The sequence below is a fragment of the Oryzias latipes genome, chromosome 19, assembly GCF_002234675.1.
Source record: "Oryzias latipes chromosome 19, ASM223467v1".
NCBI classification, from domain to species: domain Eukaryota; kingdom Metazoa; phylum Chordata; class Actinopteri; order Beloniformes; family Adrianichthyidae; genus Oryzias; species Oryzias latipes.
The window spans coordinates 13,242,521-13,264,443 of NC_019877.2; the positions used below are offsets into that span (position 1 = coordinate 13,242,521).

The 21,923-nt window shown below is 38.0% G+C and overlaps 1 protein-coding gene across 2 annotated transcripts; it reads right to left on the minus strand.

Moving 5' to 3' along the window:
* Nucleotides 1-5,671: 5,671 nt before the first annotated feature.
* Nucleotides 5,672-21,045, minus strand: timp2 (TIMP metallopeptidase inhibitor 2). Of its 2 annotated transcripts, XM_020711865.1 has the most exons (6): nt 20,634-21,045; nt 12,629-12,729; nt 12,424-12,532; nt 9,564-9,688; nt 7,201-7,427; nt 5,672-6,317 (listed from the first exon to the last, which is right to left on the minus strand). In XM_020711865.1, exons 1-5 carry the CDS (start codon nt 20,764-20,766, stop codon nt 7,230-7,232), a joined length of 666 nt encoding a protein of 221 aa, XP_020567524.1. In that variant the 5' UTR covers nt 20,767-21,045; the 3' UTR covers nt 5,672-6,317; nt 7,201-7,229.
* Between the last annotated feature and the right edge of the window lie 878 nt (nt 21,046-21,923).

Sequence of the window (21,923 nt, forward strand, 5' to 3'; positions counted from 1 at the left end):
CTCCACTTGCAGAATCGAAAAAAGTTTATTTACAAAAAATGATCAGTAAATGCACTACTTATATGGCGCCTTTTCTGCCTTCTTAGAAGGTCCAAAGTGCTTTACAGTCACAGTCCCATTTACCCATTCACTCACACACACAGTGATGCCAAAATACTGCCCAAGGACGCTTCGACATATAGGTGCACAGAGTGGGAACCAAACCTGTGATCTTTCAGCTAAAGGTTGACTGCTGTTCCTCTGCACCACGGCTCCCGAACTGATAACTTAATTTTGTTTTAAAGTCCTAAGCAACTGAAATCTTTTCTTGGACATTCTAGGAAATTGTAATAACACTGCAGTTCAGTTGATTTGATACTAGCAGAAAAACTTTGAGTTCGGACATTTTACCAACTACTACTCAATCCTGAAGCTAGGAAATGCTCATGAAAAAAAGCAATTACACTTCAATCCAGAGTCAGGTTGTCAGACAAAAGGCGGGGAGCATGCCATATTGTATCTGTCCTTCCTCGACCTGCTGGCTGGAGACGTCCATCTTAACCCTGGACTACCACTGAGTGTATCCCGTTGAAGTGGATTTGATCTGTTGGCATCGATCCCGGCGCAACTGCCATGGCAGGATGGCTGAACTGAGTTCTGTAACTGAGCTAGGCCACTACCTGAAGGTTTGTCCAGGAGCAGCCACTCTGAGAGGACAGGGTGTGTTTGGTCGTTCCCAATGGAGGACCCAGTGACTTCATGCAACCCTGGGACAAGTTTCATGGGGAATTGCACCCGACGATGGGCAAGCAGACTCTGGAAGTGACTTGACCCGATCCACTCTCTTACCATCGCTGATTATACCACCAAAATAATGGAGGAGGCAAAACTGGAGAAAGACTTAAAATTATCCTGCGCCCTAACAACAAGACTTACTTTAACACAAACCGTAAAATAAAGTATAACTGGACACATGGGAACAACACTGACAATATAAAAACCTTGCAATCACATGCAACATCAAAACAAAGACAATATTAATTTTTCAGAGAGTAAATCATACAAAATTGTTTGGGACCCTACTGTCAAGCCCAGGGGTGGTGCTGGGTGGTCATTTAAATGTTATAAATCTGTTCCAAAAGTGTGATGATATCAGAATTCTGTTACTCGGCTCTAATATTGATTACTTTTGTATAAGTGAAACATGTATAGGTGAAACACGTCCATCACAAGAGGCATTAGCCACAATCGGTGTGTTCATTTGCTGGACTGGACAAAAAAAAAGACAGAGAACGTTGAATTAGAAGAAAGCTCATTTGGTACTGTATTCCTGGATTTAATTGGTGTTTTCAGACTGGGAAAACTGTTCTGAATCCGAATCGAGTCCTGAACCTTGCATTTGGTCTGTATTCAGACTGGTGTCAAGGGACTTTTTCTGTTCTGGACCAAAGCTTGTAAATGAAACCACGTGACTATAGATCTCTTTACTCATTGGTCAGGAATTACAAGGGGGGGGGGGGGCAAAGCAACTAGAGGCAGAAAATATGTAAGTTTTGATTCATTCATTCAAACTTTATATTTCACTCACAAGTTTTGAACACCTGTATCAATGTCAGGCTCAACACTTTTTACTTACTTTTTTGGTCTGGTGGAGGCGTGCTGCACGGAGGTTACTGACAAAAAGGTAGCTAAGAAAGCACGCTGACAAGTGTTTATGACATATACATTGTTGGGAGAGCAGTGAGAAGCAAAAATTGTTCTGATGAGTCTGAATTCACACTTCAAAGAGTTGCTGTGTTTCATCAATGTTGTGTTCTAGCATTGCTTTGAGAGAATTCTGTTAAGGAACTACAAGGTAGCTTTTAGGATGACCTCACACAGCAGCGCATGTCACGAGACACAGAAAAGTATGTTAGAAGACTTTTCAGCTGTGTTAAAATAAATGTTCTAACAAGTCAACAGTTGCATCCCTTTTCTTTTGTTTGATAACATGACAGCGAACATCTTTTGCTCAGGATACTTTTCCAGTGGAAGGGGCTGATCTGTGGACCAGTCTTCCTATTAATATAAAGTCTTTAACAAAACTGTCTACATTTCAAAAACATATTAACATAAAATATCCTACGTGTTCATGTAAAGCATGTAAATAAGTACAGTTGAATCCATTGTATAGTAATTTATTTATTTGCTGGTATTCCATTTTTGCTGTTCTTTCACAATTTGAGTAAAACCTCCTTTAGGGACGTCTGTTGCGAATTAGCCACAGTTATAAACACTGTGATACAGGCATTAGATTGTTTCAATGTAATGATCTATGTTTTTTTTGTATTTTTCCCTGAAATAAATAAAAACGACTGACTGCAGTTTAACTGATGATTCATTCACCACTCAATCAAAACAGATACAGCGTTGGGTGCCTTTTCAATGCATAATTTTAAAATACAAAATATAATTTTAATGCAAATGCTGTCATTTGCAGAGACAATGACTCTCTTCTTTACTTTAAATGTATCATGTAGGTTTGCACACAGTCACTTGCAGCAGGAAGCATTGACATTGTTTGATTTGCACGCTCTGCATAGACTCTATACAACAGGAAGTATATTCTATGCTTCAGTCAGACTAAGTGCTTTTATAAAAAATAAAAAAAGTTTCAAGGCAGCACAGAGTGACCTGAGCTGAAAGCATCAAATGAGAAAACTGTCAGTTTCATCATGACAGACAGGATAAATGAGGGCTGTAAGACAGAGACGGACTGAACCTTGACTGAAATTGTGTCCACACTCTCAGGATGACCATTATTACGATACAGAAGGAGACGTCTATTTTTAGATGTAATTCCGTTCCCTGGCAACCCACAGAAGTTCACTTGAAGACATTTGGACCGTATTATTTTGTAGCTGTGAAAGTAATGGCTTGTTTGTTCCCTTGGGCTGCATAATTTACTATTGGATGCAATAGAATATATGTAGTTACCAGATGAAAGTGATTGAATTTGCAGTGGTTATTAGACTCAGAAGTTAAGGTGTTTGCCGCACTAGTGGTTTTTGTGACATGTGTATGTGTATTTTGCCCTTATTATCTTTTGTCTTTTTGCACGTAACCCTTGTGCTATCCTTGGCACTTTAACATTGTGAGTTGGGTCATCTAGACCTACTTGACAAGACAGTGCTCTGAACCTTTTTTCTTCAATGATTTGTGATCTTCACTGGTGTCCATGGATTACATGAAATCTTTCCACCTTTATCCACCTTTGTCATGGTAGGGAGAACACGTCAAAGTAAGGGTGGGGTCATCTAAGATAGCACAAGGGTTAAGACACTGAAAAACTCCACCCAGCTTGAAAAGTGTTTTATTATGTATAAATCTGTCCTAAATACCACAATATGGACTACATTGTTTTCAGTTCAGTTCTCCTATACCTTTATCAGCCTCTAGGTGTCACTGTGTCTACAGGTGAAACTGCTCAGGTATGCATTTATTATTACTTAGTACCCATACTGTAGCTTTTTATGCAAGAAAATTTCTCTATTAAGCTATAACAACAGAATAAAAAAGTTTTAATAACAAAATCCTAAATAGCAGTAAATATTTTTTGATTTGCTGCTATTTTAACAAATTTTTAAAACATTGATTTCATTAATCTATTTTGTGTTTGAGCCGATGTGTCAAAAAAAACACATTTTTATTTTCAGAATTTATTTCAGTTTAGTGCGTTCCAGCACTATTATGATTCATTTCCAGCCCTCTTGTCTATGTGTGGAGAAAAAGACAAAATAGACCTTACACCTTTAACTTAAAGTACCTTCTTAAAAAAAAGAAGAAAAAAAAACGTTTTTTTTATTCACAGGAGAAAACAGCTTTATTGTTCCACCTGATTTATTCAAAGCATGTGTGAGCTGTAATACACTGACTGACATTTGAATAAAAATTTTATAAAAATAAAATAAAAAAGTGAACATATCGCTCTTTTTTAACCCCCAAAAGGTGAAAGGTGAAACATCCCCATGAATGAAAATCACTCTGAGTATAATGTCTAAAATAACAAAGAAGGGATAAAAAAAGGGGGAGAAAGTCCAAACTGAGTTCAGTTTGGACTTTCTCAAATATTTTCCGAACTGAGTCGATGACCACATCTACTTACCCCACTTCCAGAGCAGTTTACTGTTCTGCTCTGAAATATTATTTCCCTCAGCGGAGAGGTGAGCAGCAGCCAAACGAAGGCCATGTGTGACTAATACATACCAACACCATTAGACTGTAGAAACGGCATTTTACGTGCAATAGTCAAACTTTTTTACGATTGGACAGGATTTTTCCAAATGCTTCTCCATCTTACACAAATTAGGTTTGAATCCACAATAAACAGAAATGCACAGATCCTCATTCATTCATTCTCTGCCAGTTAACCCCTTTAGGTTAAAAAACTCTGAAAGGATGATTGCTTTAAATAAACCTGAAAAGCTGGTTGTTTTACTGCTACTTTTCAACAACCATTCATTCTTTTTTTATCTTTTCAATGATACTGCCATAACCATGCTTTCTAAATTGCACATTTCTCATGCAATTTAACTTTAGCAATAAAATCAAAGTCTATATAGTCGTCTTTTAAAAAGTTTAAAAAGGACAGATGATTTACTTAACAAAGACAGGAGAGTAATACTGAAAATCCTGACTAAGAACTTTAATGTCCCAGAAGAAAATGAAACATTTGATGCTGAATGCAGATTTCCTGAAAGGCTCAGAAAACATTTCCCAATGTGGCAAAGTAAAGAAACATGTCATTTTATTCAACATTTTTAGTCGACATTACAGCACTTTGTAAAAGAAATATGCTTCTGAATATGCAGTTATTTTCAAAAACATCATACTTTAACAACCAAATGAATGATTTAGGCAAATCAAGAGAAAAAAAGTACAGTATTACCTGTACCAGGCGGCAATTTAAAAAAAAAGTGGACCTAAGGCAAAAATCTAAGTGCACTCTTTAAAAATAAAACAGCATTTTTCTATCTATAGTTTAACAAACACATTTCCTGTTAAATTATAATTTCCTTTTATACACTTATATTTAATATATTTAAATTCCTTTAGATTTTAGAAAATGAATAATAAAAGTGTTATTTTAAAACAGCAAACAGTATTTTTACAATTTTATGTTTAAATGAGGTATAGGAGGCGTCAATTATAATATGTTGGGTGATTTGGTCATTCTTTTGCTCACAACGGTTAGTTTAAAATGCAAAATACTGTCCTGAGTGTTCTGGGGTAAAAAAAAAACCCTTTTCAGAAAACATGGACTAAGTTATATACAATAGGATTTTAAGGAAGGTTTGGATCATGCTAATGAGATAATGAGGCCTCAGAAATTAATGTAATAAATATGATACAAATGGTTATATTGGGTTAACATCTGAAAACATTGAGTTCTAATGGAAAAATGCAGTATAAGCACGTCAGATAGTAAAACATTGTCATTAAGAAACGTTTATTTTGAAGCATTTTTGATTGCTTTTACTCTTTAACCATCCTCTTGGTGTATGACTTTTTTAAAAGACCTCCTTTATAGTATAGGATATTTTAACACATAAACCCCTATTGTGGGTCTAATAATGTAGAATAATTATTTTTCTCTGGTGAGATTATCGACAACACACCAAAAACTGAGAAGAACACAAAGAAGCAAAGAAGACTGTTTCAAATTTGGTTCTTTTATTTGATAATACTGAATATTTAGTCCTTCACCAGGACTTACACAAAGCATCAAACACATGCACAGTCCTCTGTCCACACCAGGTAACGATATCCTGTTTCTCTCTTCACAAAAAGGACTCGTCATTCTCGCTCTCACGTTATTCCAGCGCAAGAGGGGCCTTCTCAAAACAACAGCTCGAAAGATTATCGACAAAGACCGCAAACACACGCAAAAATCGTTTACCGTATTACAATAATAACACTGAAAAAAATGTTAAACTGGAAGGGTTTTGCTTTTTAAATTATGCCTCTAATACTCCATCATATATATGTTTCCGTTAGTGTAGCTTCGGGTGTATAAAACAGCACTGTAAACTTGAGTAACTTGCTAACTAGGACAGGAGTAAAGCTTTCTTTTAATAGCTTGGAGGCAAAGCCAACATTAAGCGATTAAAGTTTTAATCGTGGAACAAAACCATCGGCTAGAAGCATTAAAAAAAAACTGCTGTTTGCATTTACAATCAACATAAAGACACTAAAACTTTACGCTCCTTGCACAAATAAAGATCCCTTTAAACTCTCACTTCCCCTTTTCTTTGCACGGATTCTTTCATTTGTTCCAATGAACACATCAAGAGTGGATCCTAAGAGCACAGAAAGAAAGTGACGTTGATCCATCAGTCTGTGTGAACGAGAACTGCCACAAAAGGGGTTCTAAAGTTCATCTTCAAAAAAGTGCAAATCTAGCTCTAATGCAGTAAGTATTAATCATCAATGAACAACAAAAGTATATGAATAGGAACTGTACAGCTACATAACACTAAGATGATCTGGAGGATAAGGGAGGAGGAAGAGATTTCTCAAGAGTCGCTTTGCCTCATGAGCAGATTTTATTGTGGACCGCGCGTCTTCATGATGCATAGACTGGTCCAGTGAGGCCTGTGACGGCCAAAGGCTTCAGATTGGATTGCTACAAGGAAGACTCTGATCTAATGAAACCAGAAATGATCATTAGTCAAGCAAGATGATTCATTGTTTTCCTGTTATTTTTATGAAAACAGGCTGTGGGTGTCTGTCGTCAGTCTGTCGTCAGTGTCTGTTGTGGGTGATAAGCATAAAATAAAAGAAAAAGAAAGAAGGCAACTTGGAAATTGACTTTGGAAGAGAGCAGAATGAGGTAATAAGAGATGATGGATAACAAATGATGGCAGGTTGGAGTGGAGCGGAGCTGTTAAGGAGTTTTATTGGGCAGGAAGTGCTCTGTCTCGTCGGAAATGTATATTCTTCTGACGCCAGCCTCAGAAGGAACTACATCATCACTCGACCAGTCTATGTCTCATGATGCATTTTTATATTTTTTTGCAGAGAAGTTTGATCTGAAAACAGCCTGTGAGTCATTTATTTTGACGTACAAACTGATTCAAGTTGTTTTCAGACCACTACGTGATTTAATTTGTATTTTCCAATATCAAAAAATATTTTTCCTGATGTTCTATTTTAACATTTCAATTATTGTTTACATTTTACCGTCAAGCTGTGAATTTGGCTGTATGGGTTTAAGGGTCCTCAGCGTCCAAAAACTCTTTCTTTGGTGGTGCGACACCGCGGTACCAGGAGCAGGAGCCGTCTGCCCTCTTGACACAGGCGTAGTGGTTAGCCTGGCGTCCGTGCACCTGCTTCTCAATCATCAGGTCTGTCCACAGACACTCCTCAGGAGCGGAAATCGTACAGGGCAGGGAAGGACAGCGGACGATCTGTAGAAACACACAATGCACCTGTACGGTCTGCACAATTTGACATGGAGTTCATGTGACCAAACTAAAACATGGGCCCCATCAAATGCACTGCAGTAGACAATAAAGCGAGTCTTTTGCATTCTCGCTTGGTTAGCTTGTTAAACGGAACCTCATTTTGGTTTTCAAGCAGTCTTTTAAGATGTTTCATCAAGGATATTCAACCAAATTCAGTTTCTTTGCTAATAACCAGTGAACCTACCAACCATTCCAGACTATCACACTACCGCCACCATGCCTAACTGCTTCAATAATCTTTTTTTATGAAATTCTGCAGGAAACATCCATTCTAGAGCAGAGGTCTGAAACTTTTAACTCTTAAAGAATCATTAGGGTCGATTTCCCACTGACTACAACACTTATGTCACCGTTCAGAAAAGTAGTACACTGATTCATATTTATGTTAGTGTTTCTATTATGAAAAATTTAATTGAACTAATGCTTCGACATACATAAAACATAATCCTAAAGAGCCCTTTTTCAAAAATATAAATAGTTGATAACTAGTCAGTTTCACAAGACTTCCTTCCAAATTAAAAGACATAGTGTCACATAGGATTATTTAAATTCAGAAAATGTAGTCGTAGGTAATGTGATGTCAGCAGTCGTTTAAAAAAAATGTATTTTACCATTTGAGATCCATCTAAGCCAGAAGTGTCTAAATTTAACAAACAGAGGTAATTTAGTCACCCCTACCGTATTTTTCTAACCATAAGGCACCTTGAATTTGTTTAAAAAAGAAATCTGCCCTAAAAACTGCCAGTGCGTCTTAATTCTGCTTGTGCTTAAAATCTGTTTAATTTACTTTTATTAAACTTTACTACTTCCTTACTTTTTACTTGCATTTACTTTTTCAAATTGAAAACATTTCATTTTAACAAGAGAGCCATAAAAGGGGGGGGTAACAAGCCACATGTGGCCGACGCCTCTTCTTAAGGTTAAACGTTTTGTCTTTTAGGTCTATCTATATAAGTTTTAGATGGAACCAAGATGTTTTTGTCAAATGTGAAATGGGAAATTGTCCTGCTTGTTTTGAACTCTGTAGATCCACTTTAGAAAAGTCTGGTTTCTTTTAAACATGAACTCTGACCTTTACAGATACAAATAAGATCTGCAGTTTTTTTTTTCTTATGCCCTCCTGGATAAAAGGCTGTTGTGCTCTTGTAACAAGCAAAGTTCAACAGCTTTACAAACTTACAAAATTAAAATCTAGAATTTTCTAACTGATGAAGGTCGCCATTATCATCCAGCGTGCGCTTCAGTGTTTAGACAGGTGAATATGAATTTTTCTGGATTAACACTGAAGGTACATTTAAAAATAAATAAAAAAAACAAAACCTAAAGTTGTAAAGAATAAATGTGACAAAAACACACTAAAATTATCCAATAAACAAAAAGAACATTAAAAATCTCTTTCTGTGGTTCTGTGGATTTTTGGACTATTGTTTTTCTGAGTCTCAGACCACTTTCTGTACTTTCTCAGCAGCAACATCAACCTTGAGCTCCTTTCACAAATTCTGAGATCTTCTCTGAAAAGTTTCCAAATAAAAGCTCTTTGCACCCAAACAAATTCAATTCAATCCCACCAGACTAAACTGAAGACTTCAAGGAGAGGTTTGAGATGATAGCTAAAAAACGTGGAATTGGCCTCAATATATCTGAGGTTTTATGTTCAATTAATTTTATATTTTTGCTTGATTCTTAAGTGAAATGCTTATTTTGGTTTACTTTTAGAAACAACACAATCAATAACTACTGTTATTTCAGAGTATAAGTCACGTTATTTTGCATAGTGCGTCTTATACTCTGAAGCGACTTAGAGTCCGAAAAATATGCTAGTAGTTTGAGACACGGCATATATTTTCAGACAGACTTTTTTTATCCTAATAGTGAGACCCTATAGATTTTTAGTGCTCATTACTGATGTAAAAACAAAGAAAACGTTGACAATCTGAACCAAATTCCAGAAGGTAGTGGATAAAACATTGGCTCCTTCTGTCTGTTATGTCTGGATTCAACCTCCAAATATCTGCTGCCGTTTTCTTTCCACCCAGGCAGATAAACCAAACATACCCAGATGGCCTTCTGCTGCCTTACCTTGCAGTCGCAGCCCATCTGGTAACGCTGGCTGAGGCTCTTCTTTTGAGTGGCGCTCAAGGAGTCCCACAGCATGATGTAATCACAGAGGGTCACATGCATGCTCCCGTCTGCCTCCGCCTTGCCTGGAAAAGAACATGAAATGATGCACAACTTCAAAATAACAGATGTGATCAAAGATTTAGACAAAACAACAAAAAAACAAGATAAAGCAGTGCCACCTCCATCACATTTGACTGCAAATCCCCCCCACAGCAAACTCTTCATCCATTTAAGAGAAGATGAATCATTTCAGAAGATGCAGTGCTCAGCAGAAAATGAACTGGGTCCCAGATCTGGAGTGTGTGCGCTGGAAAGCACTGGCTTCAGCGGTTCCATCCCCTACAACTCTCTGTAATTAGGGGCGAGTGTTTGCGGGTGCATCACTCCGAGTTATGGAGAAACCAGAGCCTGAATGACATCACGATCTTTTGTGTCTCCTCCGCTCGCTGCGCCGTCTCGTTCTGATGCTGAGTCGCTTATTTTGTGCACACTTCATTTGTGTTTAGTTGTAGTTCCGTGTTTAAGCGTTTGATAGAACAAAGCTGCTTGTAGAAATGGAAAAAAATGTGTCAAGGAAAATAATCTAAGAACCCAGTTTCCAAAAGGATTAGGTTTTCTTTGGTCTGAAACTTTACTTTAATTTTGTTTCATGTTGATAAATTAATTCATAAGAAAAATAATAAATATGCATTTCTCTGTGAAATCATGTAAAAGGATTTCAAAAGTCTGAAGAACCTACCATAATTAAAGGTTCTAAGAAGGACCTGAGTAAAGATCAAAGTGGAAACAAATTCTGGCATATGATTCATCCTTGTAATGCTACCAAGTATTCTGGTTATAGGTTCAGTTTGGATAAATAGCAAAACAAATGAAATGTTTCTTTTTAATTAGTTTAGCCCAGGTTAATTTTTGGAGAATCCTTTGAATTATTTAATATGTTGACAGGATTAATCTGACTCTTAGAGGCACTCCAATGAAAACCATCTTTTTAACATGTTCTTTTGCATTTTCTGATGACGGAGGACATATATGAAGTAAATTAAGATTATTGTTGCATTTCTGAGTATTTCTTTATTCAAATTGTTATGAATCAGGAGCAGACGAAACAAAAAATGATGTTTTATAAAGAGCTTGGCTCAATGCTGAGCGGGGCACAATCACTCTGCTTTGCTCCGTTCTAACGCATCCACTTGCAGACAAATAGATCCATATACGTCTTCGTTTTCCTCGTTTGAGCTGGGATCTGGATCAAAACTGTACATCTGGATAGCTGCAACATTGCTCACCATTTTTGTTGCACCATAATGTTAAATTCGAATGAACTCCTGCCACTCTGCAAAAAAACGACGTCCTAGAAAACATCTGGGTGTTTTTTATTTGGCAAAAAACAACAAATTCATCATTAAAAGGCCACTGGGGGTGCTTTGTATAATAGTTTAAAAGATAATTGGAGTGGGACTTTAAAATCATCTTGTGTTCAAACTTTTACTTGACATTACTTTTAGAAAAACAAAACAAAGCAAATAAAGTTTTGGTTTGTTAATAAGTTGCAGGTACTTTTTTAACTTGTGGCTTCAAATATACTTTGATTTGACTATTTAGAGTTATTTGATTGCAGATTATTCAAAAGCGATCTTGAGTCAAAGATTACAAAGATCAAAGATGAAATAAGATAAGTCACCTTTCTCTTTTACAGCGACATTTAACATGAGCGGACAACAGAAAAATCTTCATCTTTTCCCAACTTTAAAAAAGCCAACAGTAAGTAATTCGACATCAGTTTGCCTGGAGAGAAGTGTGAAGAACAGGAGCAGTTCTGGGGCAAACATTACCGGTGCTAAGGCCGGCTGAAGTGTGCAACAGTGACGGACATCTACCCGCAGGGCAGGAGATGACATCTATTTCAAACATCCAGCTTTTCTTTGAATTTCATGCATTACAATAATGCAGAACAAACAAATATTTCTGTTTTTTTTTTACTAAATAATTGAAAAAGGAAAACCTTTTGACCAGCAGCTCCATTCAAGCATCCTGTTAGCTTTTACTTGACATGTAAAGTATTGATTTTGTATCCATGCAAAAACCGCAGACAAGAAACCCTTGAAGTCATTTCAATGCTTTGATGAGACATTGTAAATTCATTTTTTTTAGAACCACATTTTGGACTAAATAAACGTCAGCTTACCTACAGGTAGAACAGGTTGTTCTGTTTTCAGCTTTTAATTTTCTGTGTCTACAGAAAAAAACATTTCTCTTTGAGTTTAGGAGTCTTGTGGATGTGAACAGAGGCTAAAAGCCAGACAATGTCCCTCCTCGTCTCCGAGGGGTTTAGTCAGAACGGTATCATTACCCATAATAGCATAAACACATCACCCTTCTGTTCTGCATCCGCTCTCAAGTTGGTCTGCGCTTACACCTGCTTTTCTGTATCACAACCATCTGTTTGGAAATTCCTGTGGCTCGCCCGTCCTTCTGTCTGTCTGCATTTGTATTCTTTCACATCAAGTTCATGTGTTGAGCATTCCTCATCCTCCCAAAAACATAAGAGCGTTTTTCTTTAATTGTCATCTTTAAATTCTTTCTTTTCTGCAATATGTTTCGAAATTAATACATAAATAATTTGGTTTCCACCTGCATTTAAGTGATTTAAGAGACCGTTTACTCTGCTTTGGCTGAGTTGGGATAGGTTCAATTCCTGTGACCCTAATCAGGACAGAGTAGGAACAGAACATTCTTTTCTTCGTTATTACTTTCATTTTTATAGCCTATTTTATTGGAATTTTAAATAGTTGAAAATAAAAACCAAAATCCAACAAACCTGAGATCAGATATTCTTTCTTGCCGGTGGCATCCAGGGTAACACCACAGACGGCAGAAACCGGAGCAGTGAAGACGGCCTCGATGTCCTGGTTGGGCCCCTTGAACATCTAAAAGACCCAATTTAGAATGTTGGAATAAACCGTTTTATTAAATAAAAATAAAATAGAACACAAAAAGTTTTTTTTTGTCTTTTTTTTTTTTACCTTGATTTGTTTGATGTCATACTGGATCCTCTTGATGGGGTTTCCATAGATGTCATTCCCAGAGACCACCTCTCTTTCTCCCACCACCTTGGCACGAATCACTGGTAGGAAAAAGAAGAAGCATGCTGTCAGGTAAAGAAGTCTTTCATTTAAAAAAATAAGATTAATATATTTTTAATCAAATTTTTATTAGTCAATAAAAACTGCTAAAAAAAAGGCTGATTCTGCAAAATGTTTGGACTTCCTTAATGAGTAGCTTTCTACATTAACACAAAATCCATTTTGAATAGTTTGAAACAAATATAATACGGTCAAGTTAATGAAAACTGAAAAGCAGGTATAAAAAATGTTTGAAATATGCAATAAAAAAATCAAATCTTGGCCTGGATTTCTCAAAGGCTTTTATTTTTTAGTAGTATATTCTTAACGACAAAAACACAACAAGAAAATAATAAGAAAGGACAAACATAATTAGTCACTGATACTTTAATCTGCACTTTTAGCCTATTGATTTGACATTAAAATTAAGTTACATTTGTTTCTTTCAAATTTGTCATTATAGCTCATATTTGCAGGAAACAAAACTTACAGATGAAATGCTGATCATACCAAGAAAACAATAACAATAAAAAAGCAAAATTCTTTTTTTTTCTCATGTAAATTAGATTTTGACATTAAGCTTAAGGGGTTAAACTGAATAAAACGTAAATGTCTTATTTTTATTTTCATTTTGTTTATTTTTCAATTATATATTTTTTAAAAACGATGGTATTTCTAAAAACAGCGATATTTGACCACAGGTAGATTTAACAAGCCCATACATTGGAACCCTCAAAACAAAATTTGCTGCCGCACTGTTTAAAATAAAACCGTTAAAAGTTACATAATGATATGCTAAAAAAAAAACAATCTGGTCCAAATCACATGACAAAGCTTTCAAATCCAACATGAACATTAAAATAGAGCAAAAAACCCATCAACAGCATGAGACAAACTGGTCTAATGCAAAAGAGATGTGTCAAAATGCACAGTTTCATGTTTATTCGAGCTGCTAAGAAATCTCAGAGATATTTTCAAAGTAAAAGTTGCTCTCACTCACAATTTATTTTAAATTTATTTTTAAAGTAATTTCTCCATGTATGAGGTGCAACATTCTCCATTACCACACTACTTTTTCAAATACCCATGCATTAAGAAAAAGGCAAATACTTTCTTTTTATTTGTTCACAGTTTTTGTATTTCAAGCTTTGAAACAAACTATTTTCCAGTGATAGTGTCTCTGTTGTGTTTATGGCTTTTTTGTTAGCCCTAAGAAGAAATGAGTTCTGCATGAACTAAATCTGTTAAGATAAATCAAAAACTACAATTAGTTTGTAATAAAGGTTTCAAGCGAAAGAACCCTTAGTAATTGCACCAAAAGACACACAATTACTTTCTGAACCCATTAGGTCAGAAAATTTAAGATCAGAATTGAGCGAGTCATCATTTACATTATGATTCGTCCTTATGATGTGAAACATTAAGAATCACTTAAGAAAAAAAATACATTTGACCAAATTAATTAAACTAGCAAAATCATTAATGAAATATCAGCTTCTGACTTCAACTTCATTTTACTGCCTGAACCAGTTAAAGACACTCAAAATTCAAGTTTTGTCATTTCAAATACCAGTAAATGTGCCCTGCAACAGACCAGCCTGACTAGCCTTTGCTCAACAGTAGTTGGATAGGCTCCAGCAACCCAGAGTATGTAGGCCCTTTGTTAAATCTGTCATTTGAACAGGGACAGCTGACTCTGAAGAAGGATAGATAAGTAAATGGTGTTAAGTGTATAAGAGCACTGGACAAAGTGAGTGTGACATCCCCTATAGAAAATGGTTTATTTCTGGTTTCTACCAAATAAAGTCAATTAAGTAACCTTTTTTTCTGCAATATGGACGCTGCCATGTTGAAGCCAGAAATTGTCAATAAATAGTACTGGATCCGAGCCAGTCTGAGTGAACATTTCTATTGAAATCAATAGTGAGCTTATAAGAAGGCCAAGTGAGCTTTGGAGAATCTGCCAATCAAAGTTTTCAAATGCTCAACGTGGGAGGTACACACGTTCACGGAGGCATCTGATTGGTCAGTTTAAAGCTGGAATAACTTCCACTACAGTTTACTTCTTAGGAGAAGTCTATGGAACTTTGGCTTCTTGGATCCAGCAATTACTTCATGATTGGAACATGAAAGGGGAGGGGTCACTCAGTCCCATTCTCATATACAATCAATGGTTAAGTGACATGACCCTAGTGGTAACTTGGTGAACTGCATCTAGCTCTGGTCCAGTTGAAAAACAAAAGAGCTCGCTTGTGGTAGGACAACATTTTAAAATGTTGTTCATAAGCAAATAAATAAAACACGTGGCAAAATCAAAATTGAGAAGAAAAACCAGAGCCAATAAAATTTTTACATTTTCAACAATAAATGGGCTGACTTACAGAAAAACTAAAAGTTTCTATGTTCCCAAAGATGGAGAGTGTGATTAATAATTTCACATTTTAGGAAAAGCGGTTTCACAAAGAAACCAAAACAGTTTCAATGTGTTCTGATGTTTATGCAAATGTGCAGCAGCGGCTGAGTACATACAAAGACACACACACAGCAGTATACCTGGCTGGCGCGCTCCTGCATTCCTCCCGGTTTTTTCCGCTCTCATTTCCTGACCTCATTCTGAGCCACAGACTAATGAGCAAAGAATCACCAGCAGGATGCAGCACTGAGGGGAAATTACCCTGTTATTCGCAACAGATTGCTGCTAAAGGAGTTCACCCTGCAATAATGCCAAAGATGATCCTCTGCAGTCTAAACAGCAAGTTTGCTGAGGTGGCAGACTACATAGTGGGATACTAAAATGACCACTGGGGGGATTCAGGGCTCCAAGCGGTCAGAGAGTCGTCCAATTAGCTACAACCAGCAGCCAGGAGCCCCTTCAATAGACCACCAACTGACCCACATTTCAACGGCTCCAAAACTCTCCAGACCGGGATGAGGCTTAATGACTTATACATACGTATCAGTTGCACTACGCAATGTTTTCCATACAAACCCCACATGAACACACACACACACACCACATGCAAAGGCATACTCTGGTGACCAGCAAATCTTCCCTCACTGTCCTGATGTGGTTTGCTGAGTTCCAGACGTATGTGGGCCTTTTGTTAAATCTGTCATTTGAACAGAGACAAACTGACCTCAAACACAACACCATGGGTTTTCGGTTCAGGACCTCTGGAAACATCTGCGTGAGAGCCTGGAAGCTCGGGTTTTCCCTTGATGACACAACAAGAGGAGCAGCATGCTGTCCGATTAGGAAATGAAGCTAAGATGGTCAAATGAACAACCAACACGGGGTTGAATTTACTATTATTCTATTACATATATACTGTTATATACTGTATATTACATTATACTGATGTTTTGTTTTTTATTCCAATCATACGCCTTATGACTTATCCAAATACCCCAGCAAAGCTGCAGCTCACACTCCTTTAATCTATGAGGTGCCACATTTTCCTTTGCCATCTAATGACAAAAGCTCTAAACATTTAAGACTCACTCTGATGAAAAAGGTGTTTTTAACATGTTCTTGTGGCATTTTTCTGATGATGGAGGCCATATATAAAGAAAACTATGTTCAAATTTGCATTTCTGAGTTGTTGTTTTTTTATTCAGATTGTTGTGAATGTAAAAAAAGTTGTTGGAAAAAAAGCTTGCAGCTGTAAAGTAGAAGCTATAATCGGTGGGCCACAAGCTCCATGCTCCACTTTATTCTGATGCATCCACTTGTAGACAACTAGATCCATGGGAGTCTTCTTGTTTCTCGTTTGAGCTCGTCCCTGGATCAAAACTGTACAGTTGGATAACTCCAATATTGGTTGTCATTTTTTCTTTCACCGGCAATGCTAGGTTGGGGGTATGAGGGGCTGTAAGCTAGTAGGAGAGAGCGTAAGCAAAGGAATGATCAGTAGAGGCTTACTTCAGCGTCAACAGTCCTGCCCTCAACTCAGAGATGAATTTCGAATGAACTACTGCCACGCTCTGCAGAAACCTGGAAACCTAGAAAACGACAAAGGTTTTTTGATTTTTGTCCGCGATGTCTGCCACTCATCATGGACGCCGAAGTGGACGCCAAAAAGTCACTTTCCGGGCCCCTGGCCAGACCTGATGCCCTGACTAGGCCATCCGGATCCACCCCCTCTTCCTCAGAGGATAAACACCTCGACGGAGGACCTGAGCCTTATGTAGGATTCCTCTCATCCCCATACCTCTGTGTCTCCACCTTTTTGTGGCTGGCCATCTGCGATCCCACTTCTGACACCATAGTGTCGTGGGTCCCTCCAGGAAATAATGCAGAGGCTCCAAGGTGAGTGTGTTCTTTCCTTTATTCAAGAACTGCAAGCACTTCAACTGCTCCACGCAGGGCACATCAGGTTGTGACACATCCACCTCACTCCATTTTCACTTCCTGTGACACTTCCTTATAACCCATACGCCCCTCCTACTGGGCGGTGCTCTCCTTTAGGCCACAGGTAAGGTCACAGGAAACAGTCTTATGCTGACACACAAGACATATTTGCATAAAATAAATAAACGATGTGGGTCCCACCACCAGCTGACGGTGCCACACCGTCACAATATCAGAAAAGAACTGTGAAAGAAAAAAGCCTGCATGGAGAAAGATTTGTACCCCTTTGGACAATTCGCACTAAGCCTCCTCCAAATGTAGGTGAAATGGTAAACAGTAGCAAAACAAGAAGAAACCCCTTCCTGCTTGTCCACTGTGAACACCATGGGATAACAACACGTTCAAGAATCTGCGTTTAGCACATTCAAGAATGTGCTTCCTCGAGTGAAAGTAGCATTATGGTGCAGATACATCACAGGGAAAACAAACAAGAATTCATTGTTTTCTGTCACTTTTAGAATTTTTAGCACTTCCATAAAGCGTGTTTTTGGACTGATTGAAGAAGCTGAAGTGTTTCAAAAAACTTATTTACACATGAGGAGAACATACAAACTCAACACAGAAAGAACCCAACGATGATTTGAACAAGAGCCTTTTCGCTGGGAGGTGACAGTGCCAACCGCCACACCCTCGAGCAGCCTCATGTAATATTTAAGGGGTTGCAATCAATTTTTCTCTTTCATCTCCAGAACGACTTCGATAGTTTAGTTTGACAGTTTAGACAGTTTGAACATTGTTCGGCTTTAAGGCCTATGTCTCGGCACAGTGGTTTCCTGGAGGAGCCTATTGTTTTAAAGTCGTAGAATTCTATTGTAGCATTTAGAGTAGTACAGCCCAGTACTAATAGCCTTTAAATTTTTGGTGCAATCCCTACACTGCAAGTAAAAAGCAACAGTGTAGAAAACTCCCTCTCAATAGACGAATAGATATAAACCAGGCTCAGTACAGTGACAATCAGTCGAGTCTGAGAGGACAGGAAAAAATGGACAAACTTGGAAAAATAAATTGTCATAAAATGAACAAGGTAGGGTTTTAGTTTCAGTAAGGGGAATGGAAGCAGATGGACGAACACAACATCACTAAAGGTTCTGTTATCTGACAAAAAAGCAAGTAAGAGTCCATGAAGTAGACGAAAATAAATCCACCAACTATTTGTTTTAAGATTAAAGAGATGTTAGAAAACAAATGGGCATAAAGTCACTGGAACATCAGTTACGAGATAAGAGAGTTACAAGTTAGTGACTGTAACAATGACTTGTACTTTCAGGGATAGGAAACATTGACTGTATATGAGAACTGGATTAAGTGGCTCCTTCCCCCTCGTATTCCAAACAGGAAGTAACCACTGGCTACAAGAAGCCAAAATCCCATAGACTTCTATTAAGAAATAAACAGCTAATTCTCAGTCATTCTATTCGTTAAGAAAACGTTCTTGCTTTACTACAAATTTTTGTTACATGTTCTTGCTATTTTTTTTCTCTGTACTGCAAGTTATTTATATTATAAACTGACCAATCAGATGCCTTAAAAAAAGTATGCGGTCTCACATCTAACATTTGATTGATAGGTTCTCTCGAGTCCACTTTCAAATGCTGGGGGGGCTTCCAACAAGCTCACTCCTGGTTGGGGACAGTGATTCCCATAGAAACGTCGACTCAGACCGATTTGGATCCATCACTGCTAACTAACGTTGCCTGGTTCCAACATGGTGGCATCCATATCATGGAAAAATGGTGACTGAATTGACTTCATGTGGTTGACATCACACTCACTCAATAATATAAACAGTCAATGGTAGGAAAGGATATGCACAGAGAAAATGTCTATTGTAAGGAAGGTGTAGTGAACTGCCCAGTGCAGGGAGTCATCATATATCCTAAATATTTTTCCTTTGAAGCAGAAAATTGGAACATTTCTGCTATTTCTCCAATATTTAACCTCTTGACGCCTGAATTTATTTATAGCTATGAAAAACATGTCACTTCTGTTTTTGCTTTCATGTAAATGCTATATTAGAGCAGAATGGGTTTGATGCGCATTTGCATCATTAGGCATCAATGGGGTTAAACATGAAATGTCTTGACTGAAGGAAAGGTCAGCATCTATAATTGGAGTTGTGCTGTTTCATGTCCACTTCTGTCTCTGCAGAAACCAGGATGACTCTGGTGTTCCAACCGCCAGCCAACCTGACAGTGAGATGACTGGAGGAGCAGTTGGGAACTTCCCTTTGAGGGCAACAGATTTATTTAAAAAATAAAGAGAGAGAGAGGATGTTTGTGTCTGCACGTCTAAACTGCATTGTTGGGTGACCTGGAGCATCACTTTGCATTGAAATGAGAAGATTATAAACAAAACTAAAATGCTATAGAGTCACTTTGTTGCATCCACATCTCCTGTTTAACCTCAACACCTTTGCAGTGTATCATCAGGGTTGGTTTCCACAGGAGGTTATTTTCTGATGTGGCTTTATCTTCCGATCCACCCTACAATCATGACCTGACAATGACACCGCCGTTTAGTGGCCTGCACGTCTATTAGCACTCGTTCCCCTACTTTTAGAGCAGACAAAACTTTTCTGACTCACACACCCTTTCAAAGCACACCTTTACACCTCTCCATATAGACATCCAGTCTCCAGTAGCTGCCAGCTCAGCGAAAGACTGAGTCACACCTAAAAAAAAACAGGGCTTTCTTCTTGCGATTTAAAATTCCAGATCCATAAAGCTGAGGATGGTGTGGTTTTAGGACTTTTCATGCTACATTCTACAGAATACCGTGCATATTTTCATTTGTACTGCCTTTTTTTAAAAGATTTTTTTCCCTCCAGAACTGACATCTAGATGTCCTCCACTGCAAGTGTGTGTGTGTGTGTGCACAGCAATGGGCCCTCAGTTGTCTGTTGGGGCTGTATGGGTGTGTGTGAATGGGCGTGTGTCTTTGTGCTGCAGCAGAGCAAAGTTAGGAAAACCCCAGAAACATTCCTGTAATTCCTCTCAGCACCACCCTGCACAGGAAGAAACTGGACAGGAATGGAAATGTTCACATAAAAAAAAAACCTGTGGTGTGACACTAGTACTCTGCTGTAAATAGTCAGCTCCATCTTAATTGCCCTCTTTGATGCCACGTTGCTCTGCAAGCATTGGCTTCATCCAGTACAAGGATCTTACAGCTTCAACTTCATGTACATGTATCAGAAAGAAGAAAAATAAGATAAAATAAGTCTCTCTGTCAGAATCATCATGTTTCTTTTGCCTGCAAATCATTTGATCATGTGATTCTGCGTCTCCATTTGTTTGTCATTGTTGTGCAGCTTTATTGTAAACAGTCCAGCAGTGGGGTTTGGCCCTGGTGGAGCAACACCCCAAGCAGCACCCCCCCTTCAGGCGGTGGTGTAGCCCGAAACAGGAGTGTGTGGAGCCGCTTCCTCTGCAGCTGCGGTCAGCTGTGCGGAAACACGGCCCACACATCAACAACAGTCCCGCGAGCTCTACTCACCCACATCGGCGTGGCAGAAGGCTTCCTGCGGGTGGACGGGGGCGCAGCTGCACGCCTCCGCGAGCTCCTCCGCCCGCCAAAGCAGCAACAGCAGCGCCAGCGTCCCGAGGATGCCGTTAACGGAGAACGGCATGTTTGAAGCGAAGCGTTTATGCACTGTTTTCAAGCCTGCTGTTGGTGCTGCGCAGATGCGGTCCAGAGAGAGAGTAGATAGATCCAGCGGCAGCGCTGTTTTTTTTTTAAAGGCAAAAACACCTCAACTACTCACGAGGGCTTTCCGGTGGAGGGGTCACGCGCTCAGGCTGCTGTCGATGAATATTTGAACGAACACTATAGACACAAATCAGAGAGTCTGGACTGGTTTATTAGAAGATCGAGGTTTATAAAGCTGTCCTGCGACTCCTCCCCCCTGTTAACAAGAGTCACACCAGCAGAGGGCGCCAGAGAGGCGAATGCAAGTTTCGGGTTTTTAACTGTTATCTGTACGGAAGACGATTAGGCCCATGCACAAAAGGAAAAAGGGAAAATTTCTCACTTTAATTCTGATTTAAATCTCACAAATCTGATTATAAAGTCAGAATTGAGTTTAAATTCAGCATTCAGATATTAAAGTTAGAATTCTGAATAATAGTTAGAATTCTGAGATTAAAGTCCTTATATTCTATTGCATTTTTCTTCTCTCTGTGGCCCTCATCCTTTTGCATAATTGTGTTATTCTGAGGTGTCCAAACTTTTTGCATAACGGGCCACATTTGGTGAGGTAAAAATGTGATGGCCAACATTCTTTGAACTATTCTAGCATTAAATGTAAACATTTTAATATGAAGGCATAATTTTTTCCACATAGAAATCAAATACATCGAAGTATATCAATTTTGTCCACCATTCATTGCCAGTTAGCTCGCCGTAGAGAGGATGTTTTGCCACATTCTATTGGCATATTAGGCAGAAAAAGTTGTTTCATATTTCATTGGAAAAATCTGACCATTACCTTACCGTCAACTCTTTTTTTTTATTTACAGTTGACATTTTAGAAATGAGTTAGAAAGTCTTATGGAAGGGTGCAGCGACAGCGTTGCCACAGGTTTAAAATTGCTTAAAATTTGGCCTACTACAATCAAAAAAATATTTCTATTTTACAATTTTATTCATTGAATTTAATTTTAATGTGTTTGGCCATATTGAAAATAAATTTCTGTTCACTGAACAGATAACCAAGCAGAAAATAAAAATCAGACAGTTTTTTTAAAAAGAACTGAGGGCCACATATGATTGATTTTAAGATAGGAA